The following is a 25,831-nucleotide window of genomic DNA, read 5'->3' on the forward strand; positions in this document are numbered from 1 at the left end:
GAATTGGGTATCGGCGGTACCTTTTTCCGGTACTTAACTCCCTCTGTAATAACAGATTATTTCAGTTGTAAAAACACCACACAAAATTAATTACATGATCATGTGTTTAAATTATTAAATATCAACATTATTTGGCCGTCCTCAGTAAATATGATCAAACTCCTCTGACCTCGTCTGGTCTTTCCAAAGACCCAAGAGACGGGACAGTAATATATATATTTGTGGAAAAGGCTCCCTCTTGTCTAGTAATATCACACTCTTATGTAAAGGTACCGAAATTTGGTACAGATTGATCTAGCATGAATCGGTACTCGGTAGTACCGATGTAATTCGGTCGGTACCCTTAAAAGTACAGAGTTCGTTACCCAACCCTAATTGATACACAATAGGCCTCGCCCCAGATCACACGTTTTCCCCCAGGGACGCCGTGTTAGAAGATATTTGTTGTAGGTCTGTAGGCGCGGCGATAACAGTAGAGTGAAACCTGCAGTAACAGAATAGTCATTTTAAACATTCCTCCATTGTGCTAACATCTAACAAAAATAAATGATTAGTGAATTCAAATTCCCCGTTCTCGCTGAGAACCCCCTTTGAGAACCAATGATCTTCTAGTCCAGTCATTGAATATAAACAAGGCGGAGCGATGCCGCTCAAGTTGTCAAGAAGCCAGCTCGCCTCTCGTCCAATCACGTTTCACGACCTGAAATAAAGGATGTTGCCGGCTCGGCGTGAACACTTTAGGCAACAAACATGCGCTTCCGCGTTTCTCTGATTGGCCGAGCGCCTTCCGCGTTTCTCTGATTGGCCGAGCGCGGCTCCCCCTTAGGCTCCAGGAGAGAGGAGAGAGTCTGAAATCCCGCAGTTCTTGCCCGACTGATGGGAGCTGAATCCCGGATCCGATTTTTCTGATGAATACCCCCAAAACATGGAGGTCCCGAACGCATGGAAGTATTGATTGCGCCGTAACGAATCATTAAAAAAATATACCGTTAACTGGAATATGTTGTGCCTTTACACATATGTTGGATTATGTAATTGGTTTGTCTAATAAAAAATCGCGATTTACCCGGTGGCTACAACAACACACAGTGACTACATGCGTGTTGTTGTAGCCACCGGGTAAATCGCGATTTTTTTATTAGTTTGTCATGACAAACCAATTACATAATCCAACATATGTGTAAAGGCACAACATATTCCAGTTAACGGTATATTTTTTTAATGATTCGTTACGGCGCAATCAATACTTCCATGCGTTCGGGACCTCCATGTTTTGGGGGTATTCATCAGAAAAATCAGATCCGGGATTCGGCTCCCATCAGTCGGGCAAGAACTGCGGGTTTTCAGCCTCTCTCCTCTCTCCTGGAGCCTAAGGGAGAGCTTAGTATTCCTGCCTCTGAGGAGCGCGTCGCGGCTCATGCGCATGCGCGCGCTCTGCCAATCAGAGCAATTCAGAGCAACGCGGAAGCGCATGTTGGTTGCCTAAAGTGTTCACGCTGCCGCTCGGGGTCCAGAAACTCACAATATCATGAGCTCGGACTCGTAGCGAGCCAACGTGTTCTTCTGCTGAACCAGGTGGAACCACTGCTGCATCAGAGCAGGGTTGTCCTGCGTCCCCATCCCTGCAAACAGGACGCCGTGGAAACAAACCAGAGGAGGAATGTTACGAGGGGAGGAGACAGACAGACAGACAGACAATAATACTAATAATATCTTAAATGTATATAGCGCCTTTCAGGAGACCCAGTAGATAGATAGTCAGATAGATCTATAGATTCAGATTTGATACAAATTTTTATTTCGATTGTGTTTAAAATGTATTCATACTACATAGTTATAATTGTTGATTTTATATATATACAGTATATATATATATTAGTGCTGTCAATAGATTAAATTTTTTTAACTAATCTCACAATTTTCTGTAATTAATCTAGATAAAAAAATCACATTTTTCTACTTAAGACCGAAGCTTGTAACAGATATTTACTTGAGTAAAATCATGGAATTAATGTAGAATCAACACAAAGAAAGTATATTTAGATTCACTTGTATGAACTACCAGTAATATAAATCATTAACAACAAAAATGTGTTCCATCTTCATGTCAGATGATTTTCAAAAAGGTGCACAAGTCAATGCAAAAAAGAACAAGCTAAAATACTGCTGAATGTTCAGAACGTTGAAGATTTATCTCTCCATATATTAATCTAGATAAAAAAAAATTAACGCTTTGCATTAACTTTGAGCAGCCCTAATATATATATATAGATATCATTACACCCCTAATAGATAGATTGATAGACAGACAGACGGATAGATACAGTAGATAGATAGATATAGATAGTACACTACTCACCACCTAGGTGGACATCTAGCTCCTCATTGTCAGCGGAGTCTCCCCAGTAATCTAGAACATAACAGGTTGTATTTACACCAGCGGCCTGTCCTCCACAGAGCTGTACCTGCATGGATGCTCATCAGAGATAAAGCCATGGCCATCCTACATAATGTTTAGTAGAAAGTGTTGGATTATGGGGATGCAATTTATAGAAATGCTGCTCCCCTAGACACAGTTAATCTGCCCTCAGATTTACTACTGGTTATAGCTAAAATAAGATATTCCTTTATTGATCCCCTTGGGGAAATTCAGGCATCATAGCAGGAGGGGGAGGGGAGGTACAGGTATGGGCAGGGTTATAGTAGAAAGACATAAATATAGGCAATAAAATAGATCTGAATATAGAAATTAGAATGATATACAGTGTAAACAATATAATTAACTCTGAATATAGAAATATGAGAAAAATAAACATTGTAATCGGTTATATTACAATAAATATAGACAATAAAAACCTTTAATCTGAATATAATACTATATTAAGTAGGAGTAAAAGTAAACAGTATACACAAGGTACCCTAACTGCCATGATTTACATCAGGAAGGAAGTGCTTGGTAGAGGCTGCCTTTCTGTCATCTTCTACAAGTTACCAATGACGTTTCAAAATAACTACTGTTAGGGCTTCAGGGGGAAGGGCGGAGCGCACCGCTGTGAAGGAAGGCTGTGCTGTGCTGCATTTACGACACAAGTTTTCATGATCGCGGGAAGCCAAAATCAGTAATCGCCCAGCCCTATGTGAACATACAGAATATAAACAGTGTGCGTTTATGTGGAAAAAAATCAGGACCAATTTTGGACGTCCTCCAAGTGTGTTTACCTGCTTCCCCTCTCAGGGCTTTCTCCACAGCCACGCCTCTCTCCTCCAGCTGTCTCTGTTTCTCCTCCACCTGCTCCAGCTGCCTCTGAATGATCTGACACACACACACACACACACACACACACACACACGCTGTAACAGCAATTGTAATCCATTACAGTTACAGGAAAATAATGACACCATAATCAGATTGCAGATATCGGATATGTCTGACGGGACTGCGAGATTAGAGAAGGAAATATATTTTTAAATATCCTTTTGGTAATGGTTGTAGATGATCGTAATGATGTTAACTGGTATAATCTGTTCTATGGACCTTTAGGCAAAGCAACTAAAAATGTACTAAAAGTAAGTAACACAATTACTTGATTGAGTATTCCACTGAATTACACTGATTACAACTGTATACAGCTAATCAGTCATCTGTCATGGATTTACATTTGGATTAGAGTAACCTTCCTCTCTCAGGCACACACACACTCATACATACACACACACACCACACTCACCTGCCCTCTCTCAGGCACACACACTCATACATACACACAGACACACACACACACCACACTCACCTGCCCTCTCTCAGGCACACACACTCATACATACACACACACCACACCCACCTGCCCTCTCTCAGGCACACACACTCATACATACACACACACCACACTCACCTGCCCTCTCTCAGGCACACACACACACACCCCCCCCCCCCTACCTGGGCTTTGTGCAGCCTCTTGAGCTGCTCCTGTCTGGCCTGCTTGCGTGCTGCTTTTTGCACCCGCCTGGTGATCCTGGCATCCAGCTCATCCTCCTCCTCGTCCCGCTGGAGCATGGTCACGGACACGCTCAGGCTGGAGGGGTCCGTCGGCTGGACCAGCACCTCCGTGAGGCAGGAGGACTCGCCGCTGGAGTCGTGCCTGGAGGGGGCCTTCACCGAGCGCCTCTGCAGGGCCACAGGAGCAGGGGCCGCCGGTTAGCACACGCTCGTAAACTGGGGATCCTCAGTGTTAAGAGAGTGGACTCGCACACTCCTGCTCCATGTGGAGTCAAACACATTGTATTTGATCACACTGGTTCAAGTGACACAATCAATACATTGTATTTGATCAGACTGGTTCAAGTAACACAATCAATACACTTTGATCAAATGGATTGATCAAATGGATTGGTTCAAGTAACAATCAATACAGTATTCTATCAAATTGATTGGTTCAAGTAACACAATCAACACACTGTATTCGATCAAATGGATTGGTTCAAGTAACACAATCAACACACTGTATTCGATCAAATGGATTGGTTCAAGCGTGTGTGATTTCCTTCTGCTGATATATTTCTGCCAATAATCAGCAGCTTGTGAATTTGTTGCTACTTTATTTTGCTGTGCGTTATGCAGCAGTAACTGGGATTCTACCAGAGTACAGGATAGAACAGCCTACATCCGTGTTCTCCCTTCCAAGAGGTGACACCGCTAAGACCAGCTTCCATCCCACTTAAAAGATAAAGGAACACTTCACCCAAAGATTATAATTTGTATATCAATAATTGCCTTGAATTCCTTAAAAAAAAAAAAGCTTTTATTGCATTTCTCCACAATGAACGGAAAATCCAAACACAGTATCCATACTTGATGAATTCCAAAACACAATTTCGCTAAAAACCTGCTGACATAAAAAACGTCCGGATAAGTGCTGCCTTCGAATGGAACTTGCGAGTTTGTGGTCTTGACATCGGGAAGTCACGACATGCGCTTAAGGTGTGCGCGTGGTTGATGTCATGAGGACACCGTTGCTAGGCAACTGGGCAATAGGCAGCAACTGGGCAACTAGACAAGACAATTCCAACACGGTAAATGCCAATTGAAGGCAGCAATTGGCGAAAATGCACGTGTTTGGGAATTACTGGGCATGCGGCTGGATCAATGAAACTTGGATTAAATTGGCCCCCAATTTATCCCTTCAATTCATCAAGCTTGGATACAGTGTTTGGACGCTCCGTTCACCGCGGAGGCATGCAATTAAAAAAGAGATCTTCGGGAATTCAAGGCAACACAGAGTGAGTAATTGATATACAAATTATACTTTTTGGGCGAAGTGTTCCTTTAATTCACGTGGGGCTCTGTGGAGTTTTATTACCAAATTATCAAAATTCCGGGAGACTAGAATCTGAGGGACAAAAGATAATTCAACATTTCAGTGCTGAAATATTCTGTACACTAATGAGGCTCTAACTTGACTAAAAGGGTCTAAACCAGTAAGTAGAGAGTAATTGATTACTCGCCGTTTCAACTGAACTCGAGTGGTTAATTTTGAGGGTGCTCTACCTTTTTATTTATATTTTTTGGCTAGTAAACCCAACGTTACCGTGAAAGGTTTGTTGTAACAACGGATCCCCGTATTGAAAGTGGCTGGCAACTTACTGCTGGTAAAATCACTGTTTATTTCTCATTTGCATAGTATTTGCATAGTACATTCTTATTCTATAAACAATCAAAGTCCTACCGTAAGAGCTATGGCCTCATACGGGTCCATTAAACCTTTTGGATTACAGTAGCATATTTCTTTCAGGCTAAATTGAACTGAACTGTCAAAAGTGCAAAACGTAAACACTGTTGCCTCGCAACACGGCGACACAGTTTTCAAAATAAAGGTCACATACAGTACACATACCGTTGTAGGCTTCTATCAATTCTCATAATAAAAGTCATGGATATTCCTAAACATAAATTGACATAGATCTCTATAAACCGCCCAAGACATTGATCACTTTAGACACACACTGAAATCAGTAACATCACAAATATGAAGCAGGTAAACTAATTACCCATACAAATAATAAACCTTTCATGGGGTTATTTACAGTAGAGTTATCTAAAGGATACTAACAGGGATTTGTGGTTGTGCATTTCCAAATTGTGCCAACATGTCGCCCACTTATATATATTCATAGACTATTGATTGATACAGACATGGCCTTCCATGAGCGGAGAGACCTGTTGCAGACTGAGTGGAGGTCATGTAATTATTAATGGTAACTGACTGTTTTGACTTACAATACGCATTAAGCATCGGGTATATTGCTGTGCATCGTTATATCCGCAGAGTGAGAGATGCATTCTAAAAATAGATTTCCATAAACAATGGAGTACATTCTGAGTGCATAGTAGTATAGACATATCAGCATGATAGGTAGTAAGTATAGTAGTAGGGTACATAATAGTAATATATATATATATATAGCCTAATGTTTGAAAAGGTGTGTTTTTAGTTGATGGCGGAAGATTGACCGGGTTTCAGCTGTCCTGACTGTGGTGGGAAGTTCGTTCCACCATTGTGGAGCGAGGACCGAGAATAGCCTGCTTCTCTTTGATGACCCCCCCAGTACTCGAGTACTCGATCTGGGAAAACATTACTCATGCCCATCCCTACCAGTAAGGTATTCAGTGTGTCCACTCTACCTTAATGGCATACGCCCGCTTAAAAGCCAGAGCATGAGGCACATATGCAGGCTTGGAAAATAAAGAAACAGGAAGAAAAAACACGCAGACATAAAGATTTAGTGTTTGGAGTAATGCTGTATACTATACTGCCCTGCAGATGCTAACCGCAGTAACTACACAAATAGTGAAACTGCGAAAAATGGCTTTAACGTTCTTTGACTATCCAGTGATATTGTAGTTACTGCAATTCTTTATACCCTTTTTCTCTAAAACAGAGCTAGATTGAATTCTGAAACTTTGTCACAAGATAAAACAGTTCAATTTCACTTATAACTCAATTTAGATTTTTTTTTACTGCAGTTAGCTTCTGCCCCCCATCTAAATCACACACAACTCCCAAAACAAACACAGAGAAATATGTATGTTTAATCCATACCCATTGACTGTGTTTACATGCACATAGCTCATATCCTGTTTAAAGGAGAAATCCACCCTAAAACAGAATGTACATTGTGTTATTCTAGTCATGGGACAGTTAAGTCAATATCTCTAAACGGAGACAACTGCCTTCCTAAGCTGGAAATCAGAGCATCGAGGCTTGAATTTGTGATGTCATCGAGAGACACTTTTTCTAGTTGGTTAATTTACATTGAATGAGATTTACATTGAATGACTGACTTTGTGGGCTCAAATTATTTTAGTTTTGAGCTATTACATCCAAATGAAATGTATTTAAATGTGGGGCTCTTACAGCTCTGCATCATAAAATGTACCCATGTCCCAGTAGAATCACCATGGTTACTGTCATAGTGTCCAAGAGACAACTCCGGATTTTGTCTCTGGTTCTCTTATCTTCAGCTTAAGGAGAGACTTGTTCCCAAATCAAAACTGAGGTGTAAAATCATATAGGAATAACAAGTGAATTATCTTTTAGTGTGGATTTTCCCATTCAAGGCGTTAGCTGGATACACATGCTACTGTATATATCCTCATCACGTCCTCATATCCCACTTGGTATCAGCATAACCAAAGTATCTCATAACCGCTTATCCAGGTCATTGTAAACACAGCATGATGATTACATAGCATACCAGCACAAAAACAGAATCCACAAATGTTAATGGGATATTGGCGAGCATGTATGTATCATGAGAAGACTAGGGTATACTCTCTTTAACCCTTTCACTACCACACTACAGAAGGTTAACCTTTCACTACCACATCTGTAGTGTGGTTGTGAAAGGGTTAACCCTTTGTAGTGTGGTAGTGAAAGGGTTAAAGCCACTATCTCTGTAACCCACTACTATTTATAAGCCAAAAACCAAGAGATTACATAGTGTAGGAGTTTAGTAATAACATTTCTCTATTCATAGTATTCTCATGATGTTGTCATGCCAACCAGTATGGAGGAATGCCACAGCTCATTGGCCACAGTTGTCATTTAACAATAATCACCTTTTATTTGGTTAAAATCGCCTTGTTGTTTGATAGGGATGGAATACCATGAATAGTCGCAACTAGGGCTGTTTCGATATGACGATATATATCGCGGGGCGATAGAAACATTTCTATCGATAGAGATTTCCCTCCATTGTTTCCATGCATGAAAAAAGCTGCAGGACCGCCTTATGGCAAATTTTTTACGTCATTCAGACCCAGCTTTAGAACCATGAGGCAGAACAGACTGGTTCCCACCACACTACCACCTAACGCCACAGAAGAACCGTGAGAGGCAGAACAGACTGGTTCCCACCACACTACCACCTAACGCCACAGAAGAACCGTGAGAGGCAGAACAGACTGGTTCCCACCACACTACCACCTAACGCCACAGAAGAACCGTGAGAGGCAGAACAGACTGGTTCCCACCACACTACCACCTAACGCCACAGAAGAACCGCGAGAGGCAGAACAGACTGGTTCCCACCACACTACCACCTAACGCTACAGAAGAACCATGAGGCAGAACAGACTGGTTCCCACCACACTACCACCTAACGCTACAGAAGAACCATGAGGCAGAACAGACTGGTTCCCACCACACTACCACCTAACGCTACAGAAGAACCATGAGGCAGAACAGACTGGTTCCCACCACACTACCACCTAACGCTACAGAAGAACCGTGAGAGGCAGAACAGACTGGTTCCCACCACACTACTACCTAACGCCACAGAAGAACCATGAGGCAGAACAGACTGGTTCCCACCACACTACTACCTAACGCCACAGAAGAACCATGAGGCAGAACAGACTGGTTCCCACCACACTACCACCTAACGCTACAGAAGAACCGTGAGAGGCAGAACAGACTGGTTCCCACCACACTACCACCTAACGCCACAGAAGAACCATGAGGCAGAACAGACTGGTTCCCACCACACTACCACCTAACGCTACAGAAGAACCATGAGGCAGAACAGACTGGTTCCCACCACACTACCACCTAACGCCACAGAAGAACCGTGAGACAGAACAGACTGGTTCCCATCACACTACCACCTAACGCTACAGAAGAACCGTGAGAGGCAGAACAGACTGGTTCCCACCACACTACCACCTAACGCCACAGAAGAACCGTGAGAGGCAGAACAGACTGGTTCCCACCACACTACCACCTAACGCTACAGAAGAACCGTGAGAGGCAGAACAGACTGGTTCCCACCACACTACCACCTAACGCTACAGAAGAACCATGAGGCAGAACAGACTGGTTCCCACCACACTACCACCCAACGCCACAGAAGAACCGTGAGAGGCAGAACAGACTGGTTCCCACCACACTACCACCTAACGCTACAGAAGAACCGTGAGAGGCAGAACAGACTGGTTCCCACCACACTACCACCTAACGCCACAGAAGAACCGTGAGAGGCAGAACAGACTGGTTCCCACCACACTACCACCTAACGCTACAGAAGAACCGTGAGAGGCAGAACAGACTGGTTCCCACCACACTACCACCTAACGCTACAGAAGAACCGTGAGAGGCAGAACAGACTGGTTCCCACCACACTACCACCTAACGCCACAGAAGAACCGTGAGAGGCAGAACAGACTGGTTCCCACCACACTACCACCTAACGCCACAGAAGAACCATGAGGCAGAACAGGGAGCCCAGAGATGCTACAGCGACAGGGAAGCAAGTGTTGAAAGCACTGCTCAGCACCACTTCCAAAGGTATTTCTTCCCCCATCGAATTGACTGAAAACGTACTATATATCGTGATATAGTTATCGAGATATGAAATGACTCATATCGTGATAGAAGATTTTGTCCATATCAGCACAACAGCCCTAGTCACAAAAGTGTTTACAGTAGAATGTGTCTCTCTATGGTCAAAACAGTGTTTACAGTCAAATCTACAGTATAGGCGGTTTCAACTTGACAACATACACATTCTCACAAGTCCCAGCCATCCCTCTAGCGACGCAACATGAAGCAGTCTATAGGCAAAACACAGGTTTCTACGGTTATCCGCCATCGACGATACCTCATGTCCCTCCTGCTTCATCTCCTCCTCCTCCTCCTCCTCCTGTATCGTGTGTTTCTGCAGGTCGAGGTCAAACAGCTCCAAGCAGAGCTACGAACAGCAGATACATGAGCCTCCACCTCGCAAACTGGTGAGACGCCCAACCCTCGACAGTTGGATTAGTATTACTGTTCTGCCCAAAGGTACGACTGCAGTGTAGTACGTGTGGTATGTGTAGTACGTGTAGTACGTGTGGTACGTGTAGTATGTGTAGTACGTGTAGTATGTGTGGTATGTGTAGTATGTGTAGTACGTGTAGTACGTGTGGTACGTGTAGTATGTGTAGTACGTGTAGTATGTGTGGTATGTGTAGTATGTGTAGTACGTGTAGTATGTGTGGTATGTGTAGTACGTGTAGTATGTGTGGTATGTGTAGTATGTGTGGTATGTGTAGTATGTGTAGTATGTGTGGTATGTGTAGTATGTGTGGTATGTGTAGTATGTGTGGTATGTGTAGTATGTGTAGTATGTGTGGTATGTGTAGTATGTGTAGTATGTGTGGTATGTGTAGTATGCGTAGGGGCTTCTATCCCCAGGCCGTCAGGATGCTCAATGACTCTATGCAACACTATCCAATCCGTTCTACATTCATTGCACACACATCCACATGCACACTCTCACTTTAAACACGCACCTTAACATTCACTTTAGACACTTTAAACACTTTTTAACACTACACACCATATTTGATCTATTTATTACTAAAAGATTTGCATTACATCTCTACCTCGTTTAGCATTTTGGTTTGCATTTTGTACTTTCTATATTTTGTATAGTGTTTGGTCTTTATTGTTTTTTACTTCTTTTTTTTACTGTATGAAGCACAATCTTAGTGGGGGCTCATACAGAACCAAGCATTTCACTGTAATGTACATGTACTTTAAAACAGAACTTGAACTTGAGTGCGTGGCGTTAGCTAGGTGGTTGTCTGGTTGACTTACGTTGGCTTGGGGGTTCAGGGAGCATCTCTGTAGGAGGGAGAACGAGGCCAGCTCCGACTCCTCCGACCAGGTCTGGCTCTTCCTCAACTTGGAATCTGGAACAAAAAGTGACACGGTCGCTCGGTATACAGTAAATGAAGACTAACCTTCTCACTGTCTTCTACTATCCTGCACTCTTCCTAATGCTAATAATGTCTTTACTACTATGCACTCAACACCGCAGCACTCACTTTGATGAACATTGTTACTCAAGTTTCAAGTTTCTTTATTAGTTGTCATACAGAAATACAGGATACTTTTGTATGAAATGCTTCTTTCTGTTTTGCTCCTGAGAGTGTGCTAGGTAAAAATAGATAATTATAAAAAGTATAATAAGTATAAAATAGAAAGTCAAGTAAACAAGACAAAAATGTTCAACATACATATGTACAATATACAATGCAGAGTAGTTACAATACAATATAAATGGGATGAGGTAGCTTGTGGTGCCACCTTGTGGTGGTAAGGTAAGGTGCAAGGCTTGGCTGTGTGCAATGAGGCCAACAAATATAAAGTGTGTTAGTGTCTAAAGTGTGTAAAGTGGGTGCTACAGTGAGTTGTCCATTTAAAGTGGGTGTGTGTACGTGTGGGTGTGTACGTGTGGGTGTGTACGTGTGTGTGTGTGTGTGCTGTGAGTGTGTGTGTGTGTGTATGTATGTGTGTGTGTGTACGTGTGGGTGTGTGTGCTGTGAGTGTGTTTGATGGTTTGTTACATCGTGTTAATTGTCATTGAGCAGAGTTGTACCCTTCCTGCTGAACCTGTAAGTCGCTTCGGATAAAAGCGTCAGTTAAATGACTAAATGTAAAAATGTAAATGAGTGCGTCTGTGTGTCGTCGTCACCTGTAGCTCTTCTCGCTGCGCTCGTCTTCTTCTTCTCCTTCTCTGCGGGCGTCGTCGTCGTCACCACCACCTTGCCCGACGGGGAAGTCTTCGGCCTGTGCTTCTTGCTCCCAGAGAAGACGGACTTCCAGAGGGTCCTGGCTCCTCCCTCCCCCGTGTCCCTCAGAGCCTCACCCGGGCCGGGAGACTGGGGATCCCTTAGGCCCCTCAGCTGACCGAGGAGAGAGCCACGCGGGAGGACGAGGCGCTGCGGGGGCAGGCTGTCGGCGAGTCTCTTTGGGTCGAAGGTGAGAGCACCTTTACTCCTCCGCGGAGAACACTCCGGAGGAGTCCCGGACCCGTCGCCGTCCGCCCCCAGGGTGGCCTTCTCTACCTCCTCCCTCCTCCTCTTCATCTCCCTCTTCCTCTCTTTCTGCTGCCTGAAGACCTTCTGGGACGTTGAGGTGGGAGACGTGTCATCAAAGGCTTCCCCTGGGTCATCATCATCATCATCATCATCATCATCATTATCATTACCACACGGGATCTCGCCGAAACACCCCCGGCTCTGCCCTCTGCCTCCCCGCATCACCACCACAGCCGGCATGAGGGGCGCCGGCATGAGGGGCGCCGGCATGAGGGGCACCGGCGTGGGACGAGGAGGGTAGTGGCAGGGTAGAGTAGAGTCCAGGGTGACCCCGCTGACCCCGCTGTCCCAGCTGGTCTGGAGCTGCCCGGGCAGAGGCGTGCCGGGGGGGAGTGTGCCGGGAGGGGTCAGCGTGGCGGTGTCGGAGGTGGCGGAGCCGCTGTTCAGGCCCACCCCGGAGCTGCTGCTGGCCTCGCATCTTTCCACGTGCTCCTTCCTGTCCGGGGCCTTGTGGTCGCCCCTCCTCTGGTGCCTGTTCTCTGAGTTCACGGAGGAGGACGAGGAGAAGACGGAGGAGGTGTCCGAGGACCGGGCCGCCTTGGCGTAGGGTGCGGACGCGGCGGGGGCAAGGCCGCGGGGCAACGGTGTGGAGAAGGTGATGTCAGGGACGCTAACGTCGGAGGGGCTCGCGTAGTCGGGCGTCGTGGAGTCGGGTTCCGGGACGGCTTCTTCTGCTGAGTTAGTGTTCGGGGAGGGAGCGGTGTCACATCTCGTGGCGGAGGAGGTGTTCATGGAGGGGAGAGGTTGGGGGAAGTCCTCTTCTGAGAGAGGAGGAAAGGAGGAAGGATGGATGAGTAGGACAATAGAAAGGCAGAAAAAGAAAATGTTAATAATAGTGAGTTTCTAGTTATAAAAAGTATCCTATCATATTACTTATTTTGTGGCTAAACCATGAAAAGGAAGGGATGGGAAACATTCATACAAATCCACTCCACAATGGAATATTAGTCAATTACGAGTTACGGCACAACTGGAACACCCAATGAGCAAAAGCGAAAATAAGACGCAGCATGCGTTGTTAAAGATTATGACGTTGCCATCGTTGACATTATGTTAATACAGTATTGTTAGGTTTTCTCCCTTGCGTCGACGCTACCTGTCTCCTCCTCTAGAAGGAGCCACAGGCCTGAGCGGCGCTCCATGTCCGAGGGCCTATACTCCCCTTCTACCAACAGAGGGAGACAAACACACACACACCACAACACAGCCGTCACCACCAAGGAGAGCAGACAACAATACACTGCAGGGCTTTCCCTAACAATGGTGTAGGTGAGCAGCACCATTATGACATTATGTGCCAGCGCTACCATGCGTTTCTTTTAGCAGTGAAAGCTTGGGGCCAGCTTAGAAACAGACACATCATTGTCTGTGTGTCTGTGTGTAAGTGTAGGTGTGTGTGTGTGTGTGTGTGTGATTTATTTAGTTTTTTGTGTTCAATGTTAAACTATTGTGCAACCATATACACTGTTCTTAAATAAATAACATATTTGGAACTCACCCTTGTGTTTACTATTTTATTGAAAATATGTTTTTACATTGCAGGAAATTACAGCAAATGGATTTCTTTATTGCAAATCTATTTTGCCTCCTTCATTGAGCTGTAATAAAATTACATGTATGTTGTTCTGAGGTACTACTCATCTACATGTATGTTGTCCTGAGGCTCTACTAAACTGCATGTATGTTGTCCTGAGGCTCTACTAAACTACATGTATGTTGTCTTGAGGCTCTACTAAACTACATGTATGTTGTCCTGAGGATCTACTAAACTACATGTATGTTGTCCTGAGGATCTACTAAACTACATGTATGTTGTCCTGAGGATCTACTAAACTACATGTATGTTGTTCTGAGGATCTACTAATCTACATGTATGTTGTCCTGAGGATCTACTAAACTACATGTATGTTGTCCTGAGGATCTACTAAACTACATGTATGTTGTCCTGAGGATCTACTAAACTACATGTATGTTGTCCTGAGGATCTACTAAACTACATGTATGTTGTCCTGAGGATCTACTAAACTACATGTATGTTGTCCTGAGGATCTACTAAACTACATGTATGTTGTCCTGAGGATCTACTAAACTACATGTATGTTGTCCTGAGGATCTACTAAACTACATGTATGTTGTCCTGAGGATCTACTAAACTACATGTATGTTGTCCTGAGGATCTACTAAACTACATGTATGTTGTCCTGAGGATCTACTAAACTACACGTATGTTGTCCTGTAGCGTTTCCTTCCTTTAACACTAGAATAGCGAGAGACAGACAAAGGAGGCCCGCATGCAGAAATAAATGGACTCACGCCGCCTACCATCACTAGACTCCAAGTCATCCCCTTCGTCCTCTTCCTCCTCATCAACCTCCCCCTCCTCTTCCCCGTCCTCCTCGTCCTCCTCCTCTTCGCTCACTCCTCTCAGTCGAGAGTGCAGTTCCACAGCCTGCCTCCAGGCCCAGTCGGAGGCCACAGCCCGCTTTCCGTGCTTCTCCTCGTCCAGCTCTGACTCCGAACTGCAGAGGACACAGAGAGAGTTGACGAGAGAGAGAGAGAGAGAGAGAGAGAGAGAGAGAGAGAGAGAGAGAGAGAGAGAGACGGTAATATGAACAAGAGAGAAAGAAAGGGAGTCACACAGACAGAGAGAGAGACGGGAGGAGAGAGTAACAAAAGGAAGCACATGTGAGTGAGATAGACAGGCAGAGATGGTACGAGTCAGAAAAGAGAGTATCAGAGAGAAGTCTGGACCAAAAGAACACTGAACAAACTACAAGCAAAACTACTGACGGACAGGCTCTAGATTATCACATGGGCGTACACACAAAAGCACCTCAGTGACTCACACACCACACAAGCACACGCATCACACGCACACACTGCTGCTAACATATACCTTGTATTGTATACGTTTGTATAGATAGAATATACGCTGTGTATTATGTTTAGTTTAGTTTACAGTTTATAGTTTATTTATAGCTTATAGTATAGTTTATATTTATAGTTATAGCTCATAGTTATAGTTTGTATGGATAGAATATACCTTGTGTACTATATTAACAGCGAGGGGAAAAACAGTTTTTTCTGAACGTATGTACATTTAAAAAAAGCTGTGACAATAAAATAATCTGAATATGATCTGAATCTGAGAGTGAGAAAGGGGGTCGACGAGAGAGTGTAACGGAGAGAAAGAGACGGTACACGCGAGAGACAGGGAAGAGAGAAGCAGAGAGAGAGAGAGAGAGAGTATGAGAGACAGAGTGGGAGAGAGAGAGAGAGAGAGAGTATGAGAGACACAGAGTGGGAGGGAGAGAGAGAGAGAGAGAGTATGAGCGACACAGAGTGGGAGAGAGAGAGAGTATGAGAGACACAGAGTGAGAGAGAGAGAGAGAGAGTATGAGAGACAGAGTGGGAGAGAGAGAGAGAGTATGAGAGACACAGAGTGGGAGAGAGAGAGAGAGTATGAGAGACAGAGTGGGAGAGAGAGAGAGAGTATGAGAGACAGAGTGGGAGAGAGAGAGAGAGAGTATGAGAGACAGAGTGGGAGAGAGAGAGAGAGTATGAGAGACACAGAGTGGGAGAGAGAGAGAGAGAGAGAGAGAGAGAGAGAGAGAGTATGAGAGACACAGAGTGGGAGGGAGGGAGGGAGAGAGAGAGAGAATGTGACCTGGATCCTTCGGCAGTCCTCTCCGGCAGACTGAGGTTGTAGTTGGCCAGCGTCTCCTCGGGCACCTCCGCCGGCTCCATGATGTTTGCCGCGCTCGCCGCCGCATAGTTCTCCAGCTCGATGCGCTCCGGCGTGCCCCGCACCCGCTTGGCCAGGCCCGGCTCCCCCTCAGTCAATGAAGCCACTGGGAATATACATACACACAGGCGTACACACACAAACACACACAGGCACACAACACACACACTAAAGCCGAAATTGTATCCTGTTTAAGGACCCCTGCCAGATAATGCACATGTATGATTACAGTGGCACTGTGAGGGGGAGACGTGGCACTGTGAGGGGGAGACTAAGTGGTCCTGAATGTGCTGTGGGCTCACCTGAAGATCTGCGATCCGCTGCGGATGGAAACGACCCGGGGGTGCGGGTGCCCGCGGAGTAGTGGGTGGCTCCTGAACCCAGTGACTCCTTGATGGGGAAATCAAACACACTCTTCTCTCAGATTCACAACGAAGCATCAAAAGCCACGTCGCAGACTAGCCAGAGACACGCCAGAGACTCGGAGTGACCCGAGACACACGCCAGAGACTCAGAGTGACCCGAGACACACGCCAGAGACTCAGAGTGACCCGAGACACACGCCAGAGACTCAGAGTGACCCGAGACACACGCCAGAGACTCAGAGTGACCCGAGACACACGCCAGAGACTCAGAGTGACCCGAGACACGCCAGAGACTCAGAGTGACCCGAGACACACGCCAGAGACTCAGAGTGACCCGAGACACGCCAGAGACTCAGAGTGACCCGAGACACACGCCAGAGACTCAGAGTGACCCGAGACACACGCCAGAGACTCAGAGTGACCCGAGACACGCCAGAGACTCAGAGTGACCCGAGACACACGCCAGAGACTCAGAGTGACCCGAGACACACGCCAGAGACTCAGAGTGACCCGAGACACGCCAGAGACTCAGAGTGACCCGAGACACACCAGAGACTCAGAGTGACCCGAGACACGCCAGAGACTCAGAGTGACCCCGAGACACGCCAGAGACTCAGAGTGACCCGAGACACGCCAGAGACTCAGAGTGACCCGAGACACGCCAGAGACTCAGAGTGACCCGAGACACACCAGAGACTCAGAGTGACCCCGAGGCTATGGATTTTGTTCAAGAGCTACGACCAAACGGAAATGCCCCCGCTACTTACTATCGAGGTCCGATGAGAGTGGGCTCGCTCGGACGAGACGCCGGGGGTCACTCGCTTCCTCTGGGTGGGACCGCTCAGTCGCTGGTCATAGTGCTGCAGGCAGTAGAACCTCCCTGTAGAACGACACAGGAGAAGGTGTTAGAACCTCACCAGCCCCGACATCAGTACAGAGTCCACAGAGAGGTCTACTGTTACTTAGAACCTCACCAGCCCCTACATCAGTACAGAGTCCACAGAGAGGTCTACTGTTACTTAGAACCTCACCAGCACTACATCAGTACAGAGTCCACAGAGAGGTCTACTGTTACTTAGAACCTCACCAGCCCCTACATCAGTACAGAGTCCACAGAGAGGTCTACTGTTACTTAGAACCTCACCAGCACTACATCAGTACAGAGTCCACAGAGAGGTCTACTGTTACTTAGAACCTCACCAGCCCCTACATCAGTACAGAGTCCACAGAGAGGTCTACTGTTACTTAGAACCTCACCAGCCCCTACATCAGTACAGAGTCCACAGAGAGGTCTACTGTTACTTAGAACCTCACCAGCCCCTACATCAGTACAGAGTCCACAGAGAGGTCTACTGTTACTTAGAACCTCACCAGCACTACATCAGTACAGAGTCCACAGAGAGGTCTACTGTTACTTAGAACCTCACCAGCCCCTACATCAGTACAGAGTCCACAGAGAGACACAATTGTACAGTAATTTCTTTGAATTGGGAAAAAAGTATTAAAAGAAATCATGAAAACCTGAAAACAGACTTGGTTATTATCCTAAAGTGAAACAGCTGTGTTCTCTAAATAAAAAAAATAAAAAATAAAAAACCAAGAAGCTGCACTTCTCCATAGAGTCAGGGTTGAGACATTGAACAGAGAAAAGACAAGATATCTTACAGTCTGATGCCTCCATGTTGAACAGGAACACAGGTAACCAAATATCACTGGTCGGTATTCAGAACTTGGAGAAACGACCGCTCTTGTGCATATTATATACCCGGCACAACGCGTACACACAGCATCATCATCATCCCGCCTCATGTTTAAACGCTCACCGTATGGCAGCTCGCTTTTGATTGGCTCCGGAGTTTGAATCCAACACACGGGACACACAGTGGAGAAGAAACCGTCCCGTCCCCCGTCATCCCCCCCGTAACCCCCCCCCCCAGATAGTTGTAATTCAAGAGTAGTATGAGAGGCATGACACTAGTGTATACCCTGCATTGTATCGGTACTTTGCTCTTACTACTTATTTTTACACAACAGAGCAGTCCTCAATGGCACAATTCAGCCTTTGTGAGAGACGCAGACAGACACACACACACGCGCACACACACGCTCACACGCGCACACACACACACACAAACTGAATCAAACAAACAAGCCTCAGGAGATAACGGTGAAAGCTCAACTTGTTGCCATTCTAAGGCTCAAACTAAGGCTTCATTCAGGGTGAGACTTAACACACCAGGCACACACACACACACACACACACACACACACACACACACACACACACACACAGGTCAGATGACAACCGTAAGTCATTGGTGGCGTGTATCAACATGACAGTATCTCCACCGAGACATATCGCTGCGGTCTCTCTGACTGACGGCCCCCGGCCCGGTCTGTGCTCCTCTCTGAAGTCCTGTATTCCTCCTGGGGCCGATGGAGATGGAGATGATACCTACTGTAAGTAAATAGCAGTACTGTCTTTTGATTACAGTGACACCTCTATGTTTTCACATCTGCTCTACTTACTGTGTATAATCACACACACACAGAGGTATATTTATATATATATAAATGGTATAAATAAATGACCCATTCACTCACACATTCACACACCAAGGGGCGGAGGCGACCATGCAAGGTGCCAACCTGCTCATCAGGAGCAGTTAGGGGTTAAGTGTCTTGCTCACGGACACTCCGACACGCTGCCCGCGAGGAGCGGGAATCAAACCGGGAACCTGCGGATTACCAGACGACTGCTCTACCTCCCGAGCCACTGTCGCCTCATACTGTATATATACTGTATATAGCCTATGCATTGCAGAATAACAATTGTTTAAAAAAAAAAAAACATCTCAGTTAACTTCTCTTTCAATCACCAACACCTGGAATGTCCTCCAACTGACTCTAAAGTTGGAGGTTCTAGCTTCTCTTGCGGCATTTAAAAGTATGACTCCAACCTCCACTGTGTATCAACTTGGAATTTAACTTAGTTAGGTCTTAACTGATTTGCATTGTTTATTCTTATTTGTTGTGCCTGTATGTATGAATCTACTGTTAACTGTGTCTTGTTTTGTAAGCTCGTGGCCGCTGTAAATGAGGGTTGAACCTCAGTGTCTCACGAGTTGAAATAAAGGTTTGAAATGAAATGAAAATGAAAAGTTGTTATCTGTGTCAAGCCTGAGGCTTCAAGACAATGTATCAGTGAATCCATATTTTGTGGCATTTTCTTTTTCTTCTACCCTCGCCTGCCTCCCGGCCCCAGTCCCGTACGTAGCCCCTCCTCTCCTGGGAGCTCACCGCCGGGCCCGTCGCGGGCGTAGGAGGCCAGGCGGAGGGTGGTCCCACAGCGGTCACACTGGAAGCAGCTCCGGTGGAAGAACAGGCCCTCGGCGCTGAGCCGCTCCATCACGTACACGCGCCGGCCGCAGAAGAAGCACACGTCGCTGGCGCCGGTCGCCCCCGGGAACACCGGCCGCGGCGCCTAGCCACCGGGGGGGGGGGGGGGGGGGGGGAGCGGCAGACGGAGAGAAAGACAGAGACAGAGTTTGTGAAGTAACCGTTTGGGCCTGGGGGAGTTGTACCACGTCGGGTACTTGTTGTTACTTTTATGTTAGGGTTGCTGCAGTCTTTCAAAGTGGAGAAATAGGTGTAGATAAGGTTAATGATTATTATTATCAGGTGTTGCAGTAGGATTTTGAGTTCCGAGGCCTCTCACACACTTTACAGTCAACTAGAGGTGCGCCATGTCACAATGATATGTTATTATATTTATATTATTATATTTATATACATATATATATGTTATTAATTATATATATTTATATATATTTTATATACACATATATATATGTTATTATATATATTTATATTATATTTACATTTTTATATATATATATAACAGCTGTTTCATTTAAGTGTTAATCTAATAGAAAAATCGGGAAAAAGGAGGGGAAGAAAGATAATAATAAAAAAAAAAAAAATGTTAATCTAATGAAATGGAACAGCTAGGATTTTGTTCTTGGTATCGGCAGCCCTCATCAACATCCAGTCGGTTTACTTTAGCCTTAAAGGAACAGGCCAACATTTTGGGAAATTAGCGTATCGTCTTCTCCATAGAGAGACAAGAAGATAGATACCGGTTGAATGGAAGCAGACAGTGCCGGTTAGCCTTCGGGAGAGGTGTTAGTTGGACAATGCCTAGGGCTAACCGACACTGTCCGCTACCATTCATTGTGCTAAGCTAGGCTAACATGCAGCCAGATAACTTTCTACTGAACACACAGAGAGGAAACTGGTATCCATCTTCTTGTCGCTCTGGAGAAGACGGTAAGCTAATTTCCCAAAATGTTGGCGTGTTCCTTTAACATCAGCCCGATACCTGGTACTAGTATCTGTGTACCTCTATCAAGGACCCACGTTAGGTAAGGCTTACTGGTGTGAGGATCACACAGTGTTAGGGAGGATGGGGTGAATACAATGGACCCTTACCGTTGCCCTCTTGTCAGGGGTGGCCTTAACTTCCTCCTGACTTTGAAGGTGATTGGCTATCTGCTCAGCCAATGAGCTCACTCCCCCAGTGCACACCTCAACGCACTTCTAACAAAAGGCGCCGGGGAGAAGGGAAAGACATTATGGACAATCAGGACAAGACAGACAGATCGACGCGAAGATGAAGGTGAATAACGTTAACAGCCAACTAAGATAACACACGTTCGTACACACTGACACACACTGGACAAGGTGACATAAGGAATACACAGAGATAACACACTAAGTAGGGAGTGTCTATGGGCGGCATGAGATCCATATTAACCACATGCCATACTTTTACAGTATATATTATAGTTACATTTCATTAGTCACTCCCTCTTAACTCATTCAGCGCTGGAGCGATATGCCCGATATAGGTCTAGAGCGCCACCGCTTTAATCAATGGGGGGACTGCGAGATCTGCGAGTGCTTAAAATATATCTTAAATTATAGCTATGGGTCTAATACACCCGTCGATTATCAGTGAGTTGCTTCCAGTCAACATGTACGAAACGGATTGTTTTTTTCATCGGTACATTTCCGTTTTATACCGTTTTGAATATGAATATAGTTTAGGCGATTCTGAGTAATTCCAGGAAAAGACGCGATAATAGCCCTTTAGTGGAATACACTAAACATCATTTTTCGCCTGATTATCGAATCTTTCTGAAATCAACGCTAGATCATCATTATTATCCTTCCTCGTGCAAGAATGAAAAGAGCCCTGGACCGCGGGGCTCCCCCCCCCCCTCCTGCCACCAACGGCACACAGCCACACATACACACACAGAGACAGCGTCGATTGGGGTAGAAATAAATATCAGATCAACGATCAAATTTATATATAGTGTTCTTACCTTGTATCTGATGTAATGCAAAAGAAATAATCCAATTATCTGATCGCCATTCCAAATACTGCTCGTGGAGGTCCGTACCACATTACCGACCGTTACACAATGACGGGCGGGCGGGGTTACTGTTCCATGCCATCGATGTTGAGGCCTACCTCGCCTGAGTATTTAAACCCCACCCGCACGGCTTGGATCGTCCCAGAAAAGAAACTACACCATTCCCAATGGAGTGCAATACCAGCTGGAAGGCATAGGTGGTGGTATTTGCCCTTTTGCGAGCTCAGATCCATTCCCAACGATAACATCAGGCTGGATGGATGAAAATGAATGGATATCGCTAATAAAAGAAATAACGATTAAAACCCGACTATACTCGTGATTGGCGCTCAAGCGATGGCGAGTTAACCCGACTATCATCGTGACTGGCGCTGAATGAGTTAAAGGTGCTATAGATAAATTTTTTCTGTAGACTAATCTTTAAAAAATATATATATATTTAATACATCCTCAGAGCTTTTAGAAAGGTGCAGAATAAAAGTATTGCTTTTCCCCAAAAAAACATTGATTCATGAATATAAATTTATATTTTGGTGGGTCTGAAATGAATGTTATTTACATGTTATGTGCATCTTGCGTGCATGTATCCCCTCCCTGTTTCCCATTTCAACACATGGAAAAAAGGTCTGTTTGGTTAAACATGCTGCGGTCCCTTTTTCTCTGCTCTCGTTTTCAAAAAGAAAATGGCGCCTTGCGTCAACTTTATCTTTATCAACCTAATATATGTTTCTGACAACTAGTATAAACTAATTTGACAGTTTGATCTGAACTTAGTTCGATGGTACCGTCAAAGGTAGAATCTGTTATGCTGTGAAACTGCGACCTCTAGGAAAAGGTGCCCTGCTTGGTATTGCACTTTGTGAAAATGTTTTATTTTTAGTTTTGATGTGTGGGTTGGAGTGGGGATAGGGGGGGGGGTTGCTATTGCTGGCCATACCTCAGGCTCTGCCAAGAGGCGTCTGGAGAAACTAAACAACAACCCACCGACCAGATCAAAACAAAAAAGCCAAGTACAATAGCAAGCAGGGTCTTTCTTTTCCCTAGAGGTTTCTGTTTGACGTCATTAGAGTCTACCTTTAACCTAGCTAAACCTTAAGAAGTCAAAAGTGTATTTCGATAAAAAGTATTTTTAACAGTCAATAGATACTATTCATTGGTCTTCTCTACTGCTGATTTATAGAGAGACAGTTTTAACTGCCTTGTTTGTCACATGTCACATGCCCTGCAAAGAGAAAGAATAAGAAATAGACACTCAAAGACACGTTTAGTTCTGGGAAATAACACACATGTGATTTAAAAGCTGCAGCACCGCTGGCCCACGCTCTCAGGACTGAATACAGCCACTGTCTACAATATAGCTGCAAGTGATGTTCGTGCGAGCCAAAAACACTTACATTGATGTTATGACTTGTGAAATGGGAAAAATAAGAAATCATAAAAGAAATATATATTTAAATTCATGCAAACATTTAAACACCTGTATCTCTGCCATTTTTTTTGTTTACCAATCAAGCCTTCGGTGTTGTTGTAATAGATAAACAATACAGAGCAACTTGTGTATTGGAAATGAAGTGATCTGACCTAGTTTTGATGTTAATATGATCATGCGTGTATTTTGCACCATTTGCACAAATGTCGTTTGTTCACAGCACCCGTGTTTTCCATGTCCCCTGAGCCATGTTTGGTTCAAATGAGATTAGATTAGATTAGATTAGATTCAAATGTATTATCATTATACAGCACAGTAAGTAGTAAGTACAGTACAACGAAAAGACGTTTGGCATCCAACCAGAGTGCAATGTAACAGTAAAGTGCAATAGTAATATACAATGTACAGGTGATTAAACTGGGTATAGAATATATAAATTAGTACTACTGAGTGTAGTGCTAATCGGATGTATGTACAGAGTTGTAGTATAATACAGTGATACAGGTATAAGGACAGTATGGTAGTAGTCATACTGCCCAGCAATGTAACTAGTAACTACTAACTAGTAACTAGTACTTCCATTGGCTGTGGAAGTGGGTCGATTCCAAGGTAAACCTGAGGAGGAGCGGTTGTGTGTTCTCTGTGATCTGGGAGTGGTGGAAGATGAATATAATTTTGTTTTTTTATTGCCCCTTGTACACCGATTTGAGGAGGGCTTTGTTTGAGAAAATTCTATTTGTAAACCCGGATTTGTTTTGGCAGTCTGAGAGTTGTATGTTGAGTTGTTTTTTTGTGGAGGAGATCTTCAGTTTTGCAGGATTTTTGGAGAAAGCATGGCACTTGAGGCAAAACACACTATATCCTATATAATTATATATGAATTCCTCCTTTCTTTGTTTACAGCTTGTTATATTACGTTTTATTAAAAAAAAAAAAATTGTGGCCATCTTGGTCTATATAACTTTGTCAATGTCAAGTATACTATTATATACTTATTGTTTATGTGTCTTTTTTAATAAAAAAGATCAAATCAAATCAAATGTACAGATATAGATATAGTATCTATAGATATGTAAAAGGATTATGTGCAGGTAATTACACACAGGTGTGGATATATATAAATGGTGAGAATAATATATATATATATATATATATATATATATATATATATATATATGGTATATAAATGGTATATAAATAAAATGAAAAAGCCTTAGGAGAAAAACTTGCACTTACAGGTCCAAGAGAGAAAATTGTTTGTGAGGAAATAAACAAGTGTATTGGATCAACGTTTGCTGGAGGGAAGTGAGTACTTACTGAGTAATGTTACATTTAGCAGGTCAATATGGCCATATGTTGTTGCCTATGTTGTGATTATTTACATCATATTTATTTTATGCTAAATGCATAAGAAAATAAAGGACTATATTTGTCATTTTGGTTATTCATTTGATTTAAAAACATACATTTACATACAGCAAGCATATCTGTACACTTCCATATTGATAAGAGTATTAAACACTTAAGAATATCCCTTTAACTCTTTCTGCGGAAAAAACCCGACATTTCTCGGGTTTCGAATCCTACCGTTGAGCGCCATACCCATTCTCGGGTTTAGATCCTTTGATATTTTTCCTTTGATCCCCATTCTAAACACTCGCGCGGACCTGTCTGTGTCTCCCTGGCACCACTGCCTACGTTAAAATTGCAATGACGGGGGGGCTCCAGTAGTTCACCGCATATCTCGGCGCTATTTCTGCGTCGGGGAAAACCGTGCTGCGTCACGGATCTGGTGGACTTGAGTTCGATTCCCGGACCCGCCGTCATTTGCCAGAATGTCTTCCCCTGATCTATATCCCGTTTCACCCTGTATCTGTCGGTCATGCTTGACCAGAAAAGCGATAAACGCTAAAAAAGAAAGTAAAAAAAAAAGAAAAAAAAATGCAATGACGATCGAATCCCGCCAGGTGGCAGTATCACCTACCTTTTTAACTGGTGCTCTAGTCTCTGGGTATCTCTCTCTGTGCAACCCCTCCGCCTCAAAGTGAATCAGCACAGAGCCATCTGTCGGAGATCCGATCACCTGAACCTATTGTTTCCTGTATTTTAGCTGTGCCCAATGCACATGAATAATTGCGATCGCGATGGGATTACTGGGATTATTCATTTTAGAGTACCTTCTGACTAAGGTAAGGTCTATTCTAGGTCTATTTTACCGAACCTAAAACATGCTTTTGGTAACGACGCAGCTTCGTAAAACGACCCCCCCCCCCTACTTGATGATTTTGTGAGGAAACATCTATATATGGTATATAACTTTGATTTGGAAATAATATAGGTTTCAGGCGAGCAACCCGAACGATTTGGGCATATGGATATAACACGTCATATCTCGTGATCTAGAAAAAAATAAATTGATTATTTTGAAAA

The 25,831-nt window shown here is 44.3% G+C and overlaps 1 protein-coding gene across 1 annotated transcript in view; it reads right to left on the reverse strand.

The window, feature by feature from the left end:
• The window catches only part of mical3b (microtubule associated monooxygenase, calponin and LIM domain containing 3b), a gene marked incomplete at both ends in the record, with an annotated part of 55,590 nt that overhangs the window by 780 nt on the left and 28,979 nt on the right, over nucleotides 1-25,831 (reverse strand). The window contains 14 exons of the mRNA XM_084331065.1: nucleotides 1,523-1,622; nucleotides 2,360-2,410; nucleotides 3,220-3,313; nucleotides 3,938-4,045; nucleotides 6,680-6,730; nucleotides 10,156-10,245; nucleotides 11,136-11,230; nucleotides 12,016-13,182; nucleotides 13,518-13,586; nucleotides 14,744-14,940; nucleotides 16,089-16,272; nucleotides 16,469-16,556; nucleotides 17,299-17,411; nucleotides 19,832-19,988. Coding sequence (XP_084187191.1) covers nucleotides 1,523-1,622; nucleotides 2,360-2,410; nucleotides 3,220-3,313; nucleotides 3,938-4,045; nucleotides 6,680-6,730; nucleotides 10,156-10,245; nucleotides 11,136-11,230; nucleotides 12,016-13,182; nucleotides 13,518-13,586; nucleotides 14,744-14,940; nucleotides 16,089-16,272; nucleotides 16,469-16,556; nucleotides 17,299-17,411; nucleotides 19,832-19,988 — 2,564 coding nt within the window. The remainder of the gene's footprint in view (nucleotides 1-1,522; nucleotides 1,623-2,359; nucleotides 2,411-3,219; nucleotides 3,314-3,937; nucleotides 4,046-6,679; nucleotides 6,731-10,155; nucleotides 10,246-11,135; nucleotides 11,231-12,015; nucleotides 13,183-13,517; nucleotides 13,587-14,743; nucleotides 14,941-16,088; nucleotides 16,273-16,468; nucleotides 16,557-17,298; nucleotides 17,412-19,831; nucleotides 19,989-25,831) is intronic.

The sequence above is a fragment of the Notolepis coatsorum genome (genome assembly GCF_963971535.1).
Source record: "Notolepis coatsorum genome assembly, chromosome: 15".
NCBI classification, from domain to species: domain Eukaryota; kingdom Metazoa; phylum Chordata; class Actinopteri; order Aulopiformes; family Paralepididae; genus Notolepis; species Notolepis coatsorum.